The sequence below is a fragment of the Heliconius melpomene genome, chromosome 11 (genome assembly GCF_056956725.1).
Source record: "Heliconius melpomene rosina isolate 202511_hmr_F chromosome 11, ASM5695672v1, whole genome shotgun sequence".
NCBI lineage: Eukaryota > Metazoa > Arthropoda > Insecta > Lepidoptera > Nymphalidae > Heliconius > Heliconius melpomene.
Window position 1 is genome coordinate 1,356,032 of NC_140399.1, and position 11,325 is coordinate 1,367,356.

Genomic DNA, 11,325 nt, shown 5'->3' on the forward strand with positions numbered 1-11,325 from the left:
AGGTCTTTTTCACCGAGCTATTCTACTATCTGGTTCAGCATTGAGCTCTTGGGCATTAGTTGAGGATCCTGTTAGTTATTCCGTCCAACTTGCAAAGCAATCGAACTGCACCCTCCCAGAAGACATTGTGAAAGACCACGAACTAATAGTAGACTGCCTCCGCGAAGTACCTCTCCAAGAGTTAATGTCCGCAGAAATTAGTATACCAAGTTATTTAACCGCTTTTGGACCATCAGTGGACGGTGTAGTAGTAAAAACTGACTACGCTAAAGAACTCCTTACATTCTTCATCCCGAATGATCTCCAAGGCTTTACAAGCGTATCCGGTGTCAATAATATTAAGGCGGACAAAAGAGCTGGAGATAGAATTTTCGGGATAAGAGGCGGACAGAATAAATATGATCTGCTATTTGGAGTGGTAACGAGCGAGGCCCTGTGGAAATTCTCAGCTCAAGATATACAAAATGGTTTCGAGGGTGACAGGCGAGACAGAATAATAAGGTGAGGATATTTATGTAGTAAATTGGTGTTTATTTTATTTAAGATTCCTGTGAATCGCGTGGTTTTATTTGGTAGGCCAGATTTATTTCTATTAATAATCCAATTGGAGTACAGCTTGAAGCGCAACAATTATGGGTTCGATTCTCAGTCGAAGAAAGAAATAGAAATAGAAATTTTCATTTCCTCGCCCTGGTAACAAAGTTTTCCGTTATGTCATTTTAATACGAAAAACTATGAAAGTGTTTCATGCGGAAAACGGGGTGTCCTAATACACCTTTGTCTAATCCAATGTATGAGGTACATAACTTGGAGCTAGAAAAAAAATCATGAAGTAAATGTTAAATAATTAAGTAAAAAGTAAAATCAATATATATTAATCATGAAATAAGACCCAAAAACCTGAAATCTTTAACTTCGATAAAACAAAAAGCCCATCTTTTCCAGAACATACGTGAGAAACGCCTACATATACCATCTCAGCGAGATATTCTTCACCATAGTAAATGAATACACCGATTGGGAGCGGACAGTACAGGTAAAAATATTTCCTCATTAGATCACTACACCCGTATATCTTGTCGGGGCAAAGATTGGCAATCCCTTTCATGTCGTATTATTTTCTTTCTATCGGCCTAGCATTACTTAGATACGTGATTGGAAAAATAAACCGAGATCAAGCGTTTAAATTGAAGTAATAGTCTTTGGGGGGATTGTGAGACATATGTTTTAGATATAGCTGAGAGATGTGTTTGCTGATTTTGTTTCTCTTTTCTTTTTTGTGAAATAAAAGCAAAAATACGTAGTGGAACGGCGTCTTACTGGCGATGGTTGTGTGTTCGATCCTTAGTCGGGGAAATAAGTATATTGAATATATTTAACCATTAACAAAATAAAATATCTCAAAAATTAAAACGAGTTTGTAGTGACTGGTCACTAAGGTCTTAACATTCTATTATATACGCCTACATCTCTAATAGTTAACACTGTTTTTGTAGCGTCCCTGCTCATTTATAAGTACCATATGTTAGCGAGAGCACCGAGAGTGGTACTAAAAGCTCTATTAAGCTTAAATGTACATCTCTACGTTATATGGACGTACTGTTTAAGCTTTATTGTCATAATTTATTATTTTCTCCTTATTATTTCCAACTTGACCTAAATTAACTAAATAAGATGTATTAGTATTATTTTTCACGCTGTATCCTCTATTTAGTAGGGTAAGCAGGGGAACCCCAGTGTTACGGCACTTCTATGGAATATTTTCGAGATAATATGGTTTATTAATTGGTGGAATTCAACGTCAGGTTTTTTCGCGGATTCCCTTAACACTTGGTTCTCTCTACCTACTCTACTATGTGCGAGATATAACGTGAGCTGATATAAATTTCTTTGAGAAAGAATCGAATCCACAACCCTTAAACGCCCGTCCTATTACGCCACAATAGCATATTAAATAACTTATTGTATAAGATTAAGACCGACTCAAAGAACTCATTTATTTGTGAGTCTAGAATTTAGGCTTTGGCGCGACATTGTACGCCGAATTAAGAACTGTTTACCGTTACAATGGAATTAAATGACGAGTTTTAAAATACAATTAGTGTTAAATTACATTTGTTTGTAAATGTTTTGAAGGGCTTAATTGTATTTATCTTTTAATGTTGGAAAATATTCAATTTCTCGAAGCTTAAATTAAGTAGTTTTCTTATTTTGACGGTAGCATAGCATAGTTACAAAGGATCTGACTGTAAATGCGGTGATTGTGGGTTCGATTCGCAATAGGAGTAATAAATAATGTTTATTCCATGCAGTATATATATGTATATTGGACTTAAGAAAGAAAAACTTGGCTGGCACTCGCCTCGTCCTCGAATCTTGCTACGTTTAATTTTTTATATATTTATTATTTCTATTTCTTTGCTCTTGTGTCGAGTTGAGTTCTAATAATTAACACACTGGCTGAGCTGGCTGGCAGGCTGGGTAGCGGAGTGTCTTAACACTAGGCTCCCTCTACCCTAAATAATAAGTTTAAATATAATTAATTTAATTTAACGATTTCTTCTAAACAACAATTTTCATCCTCCCAGCATCCAATCAACACGCGAGACGCAGCGGTGCTCGCCCTCTCAGATGCCCAGTACGTCGCGCCTCTGGTACAGACTGGAGACTTCCTGAGTGTCAGCAAAAGTGCTATAGGAACGGGACCAAATACATTCTTCTATGTGTTCGACTATCAGACCAAGGATGGGGATTATCCGCAGGTAAGCTGGTGTTTTTGTATTTTTTTTCAGTTTCACGCTCTATCCTGCATGTAACGGGGTAGGCAGAGGGAACCTAGTGTTAAAATAGTCCGTTGCACTTTTTGGTTGAATTCACTTCATGGTCATTGCATCACTTTATTCTGCATAGAGTAGGGTAAGCAGAGGGAACCTAATATTACGACATTTCGTTCAAGACGGTCCCCAGTGGGAGTCAAATCGGCAGCCATCGAATTTTCAGTTAGACACTGTACTCACAACGATATACGGCCATTTAAATGAGAAAGAAAAGAAATCTCTGATTTACTCCAGTAAAACTGCTATGAAATAAAATACGTTCCAATAGTGAAAGATGTTCGATATTACATTTTTATTGGCGGGATTCTTTCAATCAAGACGTCGTTCATCAAAACTTTTTTTACGCTTATTTTTTTACTTTGGTGAAATTTCGTTGCTATATAGTATCTGTATCATGAGATCGCAGCGGCACAGGCGTGCACTGTAAACACAACAGGTTCGACTCCCGCACAAGGAAATTAAATATTTTCATTTCTTCGCTTGCGTAACGTGGCAAAACGCGGCGTTGAGTACACTCCATACATTATATATTTACAATTGGACTAAAAGTGACAAATGAAGTGTCTCAACACTAGATTCTCTCTCCCTCGACCCGGTATATGCGGGATACAGCGTGAACCTAAAAAAATATTTAATCTATCTGTTTATCGTAGCATAGAAAGTAAGACAAAGCCGATATACACTTGATTGATTTATTGATATGAATCGTGAAATATAAACATTGAATATGGCTATTTTAGTTTATCTACGCAGATACATCATTATTCGTCGGAGCGTACCGTACCGTATCCTTTTATTCGAAGAAATTTTTAAAGAATTTTTGTTTTAATTGAAATAGTTCGATGAATTTTGATTAGTTATTAATATTTTTATATTAGTTGGCTAATTCAATACTAAGAAAATATTTCATTAAAATCGTGAATCCTAAGCACTAAGCAATCATTTCTTTTCAGCGTATGGGTTCTGTACATGGAGAAGAACTGCCATACTTATTTGGAGCACCACTGGTCGAAGGTCTAGGTCATTTCCCCAAGAACTACACGAAGTCAGAAGTAGCGCTATCAGAAGCTTTCATACTATACCTCGCTAATTTTGTACGAACGGGGTGAGTAGAATATCTGTATTGTACTAATTACTAGCGATCTAAACCCGGCTTTGTCCGTTTAAACATAATTTTATATACAAGTCAACTTATACAAAATGCTTATCATATAAATTGTATTTACAATTTATGTAAAATTTCATCTAAATCTGTTCAGTATTTTTTGCGTGAAAGTGCAAAAGTTATCCATCCACAAACTTTTCACATTTATAATATTAATAAAAAGCAGGATATTTTTGAAATAAAAATCTATAGTATAACAGATAAGTAACATATTTAGTTATTCAGTGAGTAAGGGACATTAATGCGATAGAGACTTAGCTTGTGCATGACTTAGATATGTAGGAGTAGAAAGGAGATTATTTCTCTCCTTAGAAAGTAAGCCTCGGAAAAGCAACCTACTTCAGAAGAACACTTATTTAAAAATATTGCAAATAGAACGTGATATCTCTATTTATGCATATTAATGATTTTTAACTTAATTAACGTCACTAAATATGTAAACGTCGACTGGTTAATAAGAAATAATAAAAAGCAATTGGCATTATAAAGCAGAAGCGACATAAAATTATTCTTCACTTATAAATGACAAAGAAACAATGGGTTTTCTATGCAAAGTGGAAATAAATAAGCGTGTGACGCTCTCAGAGGAATACTCGTATGGAAATAAAATTACTTTTCAATAACCCAGCGTTGAGATTCTTTTATAATTTTCAAATAGGACGATTTATCTTAGTTTTTCTTCTTTTTTTTATGTGTCATTGACGACATTTAGATATATTTAGCTGTATAACTTAACTTTTTTCACTTTAGAATAGATATTGTTTTTGAAATGTTTATGTTGTATTTATTTTTAGTATTTTTATATTTTATTAGATTGGATAGATCGTGCTACGAAGACCCTTCTTTGTACACGTATATAAGCAACGATTTTCATTACATATATAAAAATAATTTGACTCTAAAAATGGAGTTTTGCGTCATTTAAACAATAACAACTCGTTTTTTTTGGTTGATGAATTTATATTCTTCATTTGTTTAATTACACGTTCGCTTGTGATCTTTCGGGAGAGCTAGTTCTTCTAGTGCCGAAGAAATTTCGTGCTTTTACCTGTGCGGCTTTCAAGTGACCACCGGGTAACTAAATGACTTATAGTAAATTTTTAATATATGTTTCATAATATGTAAAATATATTTAAATGAACATGACGGGTCCATCTTTTCAGTTATAATAATGCACGATTAACTTTGTAAGTTCTTACCACAAAAAAGGAAAGCGTTGAAAGTTAGTTGTATAAACTATAGAATTCTCTAAAATAAATCTAAATAAACTTCTAAAAACCTTATTTACCTGTCTAAGTTAGGTAAAGTCAGAAAACTTTTAAAATGTCAAGTATATTTTATATGTTCCACTTATAACACTGTTCGCGGTACAAAAATAATTATTTACCCAGCCAATAACTAATATTTAACAAAAAAAGACAAAATAAAATAAACAAAGACTATCCTACTCTTAATTAGGTGGAGTTTCTGAATAAGTGATCATAAATCAAAGGCAGAGGAATTCCTCTGCCTTTGATTCCTTTGCCTTTTTTTAGTTTCATAATTATGAAACTAAAAAAATAGAAAATATTATTATAGAAATGTCTATATCTGAAAAAGGTTATTGTGCAGAAATTCAGATATAACACTATTCGCGGTACAAAGATCATTATCTTTTCCATCCAGCGAATAAAATAGGAGCTAACTAAAGATTTTCCGATCCGGTTCGTTTGGTAACTAAGCAAAATGGAAAATTATTACACAGCAGGAAGTTTGTTATAACGCTTCAGTACCCGCCGCCTTTTGTTAAAAATTACGTTGAATACTCGTATATCTTTAAAATGTTTTTAAACTACGTTTCTCAATGTCCAACTGGAAGTTTAGCTATTTTTAGTGAAACATCTAAAGCTCTTGGTTTATATTTTTTTTGTATTTCATATTATATTATAGTTTTATGTATACACTCGAGGGAAATATTTTTATAATGTCGTTCTGTTAAGTCAGAGCGCAGCGGTGGTAAATTCTGGCAGCAAATGGAAAGTGAAGAGAGTACGTAGAGCTCTCCTTATTCTCCATTAGTCAGCTTAGCTTTATGTACTCTCTGCTTTTCTGGTTATACACAGAAAACCAAAAACACACAGAGTGAAATTTCACATTCTTAATTTCTATAGAATTTTCCCTAAAACCACCGTCCAACACGCACTCGTAAAACGTAAATGTAAACATTGCTACCCCTAATTGGCAGGAATGTTACGCTTCTATGTAGGGAGTACCACATTCTCGCCTCCACTCTAATATAATTTGTATGGTCGGCCACTGGTGCTTATACACAGCTGCTATGATTTTTAATTTTGATATGAATTTAATATTAAATATTTAGACGCGTACGTGTTTAAGTTTGTGTATTTTTTAGTTTTTTAATTGCGTGTTGAATGGCGGAACTTAACGCCGCGTGTTTTTTTATATATGACAGTAAGCGAAACTACTACATAATTGGGATACATATATAATAATATCACTGTATTTTACTATTTTAAGACAGTCTGTTCCTATTCAAATTCATTCGTTCCCCACTTGACGTCGAATTCTGAAGATATTGCGTGTAGAATGGCGAAACTCAACACCGTGCTTACTACTGTAAATTCCATTAATTAAATAATAAATAATAAATATTTAATTAATGGAATAACAAAATTAGGACACACGTCAGTGGTTACCAGGCATTAGCCACAGCATAATATTGGTTGAATATTTCGCATAGTAGCGTGATTGAACACTGATTAATCACAATGTTAATGTTTGCTTAGCTAGCGTCCAGAAATAGGGTAGGCAGAAATCATTTAGTGTTGAAATATTCCGTTCTCCATATTATAAAATATGAAATATTTCTTTCTTTTATTATACAAGAAAATTTTCATTCTTAAAAATTAATTATAATAAAAAAATATATTAACTTTTTTTTATTAGGTCGACCTGTGACAAATTATATAATAAAAATTTTAAACTCTTGTAATAATAGTATCCTCTAGTCTAGTAATAGGTAACTGTGATGATGGAGGAAAGACTTGGTATATTGGAACTCTTTAGAGGTTACTAGTAAACTATTTTAGTTTAGGCTCATACAATTTATAACTCTGGGTAAATTATATAACGCTTATAGCACTAGGTTTAGAAAAGTATGTTTTTAGTTCTTTTAAGGTGGTCTTGTTCTTAAAGAGGAACTTTTTATTTTAATATTATAAATGTGAAAGTAAGTTTGTTTGTTGGTTACGCTTCCATTTGTTAACTATTGAAATGATCACCAGGGAACTATGTACACATATTAAAAAAAATTGTCATACATAACAAAAACCTTTTAAAGGCTATATTTTATAGTAAATTAAATCTAATTATGTCAAAACACTTTACAAAATTTATATGAATCTAGGAACCCTAACGAAGCTCAGCGTCAAGAAGCCGTACTGCCGATATCGAGAGAAAGAAACAAATTCAAGAGCATATTCTGGGACGAATATGATACATTGCATCAAAAATATTTGGAAATCGGTAAGTATTATCAGAAAAAGCATTTTTTCCCAGATATCGGGGTAGGCAGAGGGAACCTAGTATTAAGACATTCCCTTCGACATTTTCCGATCCACTTTCGAGACATTGCGTCTAAAGTGGAGCAACTCAACGCCTTACTTTTTTTCTGATCAGAACGAAGTACACTCTTCAAGGAACCTACATGTCAAATTTCAGTGTTCTACGCCTAACCTAATCCCGGCTGTATTTTGTCCATCAGGCACTCACTTACAAGAGTTTTATATACATATATAAATTTTAAACCAATAGGATTCAACATGCGATACCTATCGCTCTGCAGGGAAATTAGCCCGGAGCCTGGGAATTATGACCCTAGTGTAGGTCCAAGCTAGCCCATTAACCCTTTCCTCCGCTGTCTGCTCCTCTATCGATCTGCAGCTGCATAATACCTGATTGTACATTCTGTGGGTTCGATTCTCACTCAGGGGAAGTAATTATTTCATTTTCTTATTTTGGTAACAAAACGAAGAACGGTGTTGAGTCCCGCTACTCAACACGTACTGTCTCTAAAATAGGCCAGAACTTAAAGGAAGCAGAAGTAGAAGTTTTTTGACAATGAGTGCCTACTCCTTTTAGATATTTAAAATTATATTAAAAATTTATGTATTAAGTCATATCATTAAAAATTACTATAGTATAACATTTGTAAATGATTAGAAACAATTTTGACAAATAAACACTAGCTAACAAAGTAAATTGATGACCCAACGCAATAACGTGTTTTAATGACGATTATAAAATTCAAATACATTGGTGACATTAATTAATTTTATTGACATTTCAACGTCAATTTGTTAATTTATTGACTGCCATTAATATAATCAATATGGTTATGTAATGTACGGGAGTTTATATGTATTTGATTTACTGTATAAAATTAAAAACAACTGATTTAGCAGGATAGGCAGAGGGAATTTAGTGTTAAGACAATCCGTTCCCCACTTTCCGGCAGGCATTGCGTGTTGAGTGGTGGAACTCAACACTGGAATTTGCCTTGGTGCAAGTGGGGACCGAACCCATAACAATCACATTACAGTCACACCCTTGTGTCTTTGCGTGATGATATTTTATATAAGTACAAAGGTTAGACAAAGTACAGCGTTTAGCTACGGCATCTAATATGTAGAACGAAGTGATGAGTACTGCTGTACATTTGCCCGCTTTTTACATTATATTACTCATTTCGGGATTTTTTATAAAGCTATTTTTAAAATAAATTACATTTAAAATAATATTTGAATACTCTTTCCGAAATGTCAACAGCTGCTACAATGTAATATATTACGTTTACATATAATACTTTTTTCTCGTTTGATTCATACCATGTATGTTCACCGAGGGCCAATATCCATTTTTTTTTATTTTTAACATTTTCTTCTGAAAAAATTAACTAAAAATATATTGCAGGGATGAAGCCTCGCATGAAGAATCATTACCGCGCCCACCAGCTCTCCGTGTGGTTACGTCTAATCCCCGAAATCCATCGGGCGGGCATGAAGGATGTCGTCGCGAAACATAACCTATTTCGCAACCACAACGACCCAGAACTATACGATGGCTTAGTCCGACCTGATCCTCTCACTCGGGCTAACTACTTCGATCCCACACTCGAGCTTTACAGACGACCCTATAATATTAGCCTAGATATAGCATCTACGACTGTGGAAACGTACGCTACCACTTGTATCAGTGTGATGTCACCTCGACCCGACTCCCTTGTCACTCAAAGTCAGACCAACAATTCACGTCCTCAAGACGTTTCCAATTTAGAGGTGGCCGGTTACACGGCTTACTCGACAGCTCTAAGCGTCACCATTGCGATAGGATGTTCTTTGCTCATTTTAAATGTTCTAATATTTGCTGGGGTTTACTACCAAAGGGATAAAACTAGATTGCAAGTCAAAGCTCTGCAGCAGCAGAAGAGAAACCACAATGCGACTTTTGATAATGTTTCAAAGCATCCACATTATTTTGTTGGTCATTCTCAAAGTTCCAGTACGATAGTGGATATTGATCATCAAGACAAAAATGCAATTATCGCCATGACGAACCGCGTTCCACACTTCACTAGCGCGAATTGTCCAAACGTCTGTCACACGGGAATTCAAATGTCGAACCTGAAGTCGAGTCCGAATAGGGGACAGTGTACCACGTTGCCGAGAAAAGTGGGATTTAGTTACCAAAATCAAATATGTAACGCGTCGAATTGTATGACATTGCCCAAAAATGCAACTTTTATGAGTAGCTCGAATTTGCCAGACGTGCAAGCTCAAACTGGACAGTCTCAGACGCCAGGGAATGGGTCTGTGCCATCAAATTCTCCGCCTTCTCAGCATTTCTCCCAAAAATCTAGGGTTCCTCAAGCAGCTATGTCGGAAATGAACGTATGAGACATGGAGGATATTTACAATTATGTGTAAAGTGAAGTGAAAGGACACTACGTCACTGGATGAATGCATAGTTGTAAATATCATATAAAAATTGTACAGAAGTTTTTTCATTTTTATTTTGATTTATCCTCAGAAATTTGCGGCTTGTGAAGTGAAGCGTCACTGTTCTCGTGTTTTTGTTTCGGAATAAACGTTCAACCTTAAATAATTCTTCCCCCGAGCGAGATTTGAACTCACAACCATTATACAGTTAGCATTCCAACTGTATCACAAAGACGAATTTTGTTATATTGTATAAAATACGTATCGAGAGTAAATTTTAAAAAATTGATAGATGTATAATATGGTCATGAACATACTCTTTGTAAATATAACCATTGTAAATGGACTTGCCAATCATAACCAATGTATTTATAGATATAATTTGATTAAAGTCATTTATGGTTGATTACTTATATTCTTAATGTAGTCATTGTGAATGACATTGTAAATAATCTAGACATAAAGACTGTATTGTGGAAGTTACTGATTCAAATTTACGTGTCAAATCTCCTGTACCTCATACTTCTCGATTTCTGTTGTATTTATTCTAATTATATCTATCGCGGGTTCGATTTTAGCGTGATGTACATATTTGTGTTGTTCGCATTTATTAATTTGCTTTGTATATAAATTATATAAAAATAGTGAAAATAATAAAACGACTTAGTTTCATGCAAATTTTGCATGCTATATGTTTCCTTAATTTATCTTTGTTGCTAGTACGATTATTATCATAAAATATTTATTTTACAAATAAGCAGTTTTTTTGTCATATTTTGTAAAATGTCAGTAAAAGTTTATAGCTTCGTCGTAATTTAGACGATTGAACGGTTCGAATCAATCGAACAATTCAAAATTTGAATTATTCATAATTCGAACAATTCTTAATTCAAATATTTCATAATCATAATAAGTAAACGATTTTTATACAAATTATTGAATGATAGTTTGTCTGTCTGTATTTTAAATTTCATGCTTAGATACTTGGTCAATTACGGCGTAGCTATTGCAAGTTTCGTTTTAACTAACAGTATGTTAACCGTTAAAATCTTATGACGAATATTAATTAAAGAGGAATAAGATGGAATAAAATCATACCAAAGTAAATAGTTTATTTATTTTTATCCCATTTTGAAGTAAAAATTCTTATAGCATATATATCTAACGAATAATGCGTTTTGTTTAGTTACCAGAGCGTAGAAATGGAGGAAATAACTCAGTTCTCCAAGTGGGGATTGAACCCCACCCACCACAACTAACCCCCACCACAACTAACGCTTTTGCTATAGATTGGAACCTAATATCATTTTTTTTATTACTAATCGTA

At 34.0% G+C, this 11,325-nt stretch overlaps 1 protein-coding gene across 1 annotated transcript in view; it reads left to right on the forward strand.

Annotated features, from left to right (window-relative positions):
• LOC146534245 (neuroligin-4, Y-linked-like) overlaps positions 1-11,105 on the forward strand; it is a 65,281-nt gene extending 54,176 nt beyond the window's left edge. The window contains exons 6-11 of the mRNA XM_085193735.1: positions 3-501; positions 946-1,036; positions 2,589-2,762; positions 3,791-3,942; positions 7,409-7,527; positions 8,974-11,105. Of these exons, the coding sequence (XP_085049861.1) occupies positions 3-501; positions 946-1,036; positions 2,589-2,762; positions 3,791-3,942; positions 7,409-7,527; positions 8,974-9,956 (2,018 nt within the window). The 3' untranslated portion in view covers positions 9,957-11,105. The remainder of the gene's footprint in view (positions 1-2; positions 502-945; positions 1,037-2,588; positions 2,763-3,790; positions 3,943-7,408; positions 7,528-8,973) is intronic.
• The last annotated feature ends 220 nt before the right edge of the window (positions 11,106-11,325 follow it).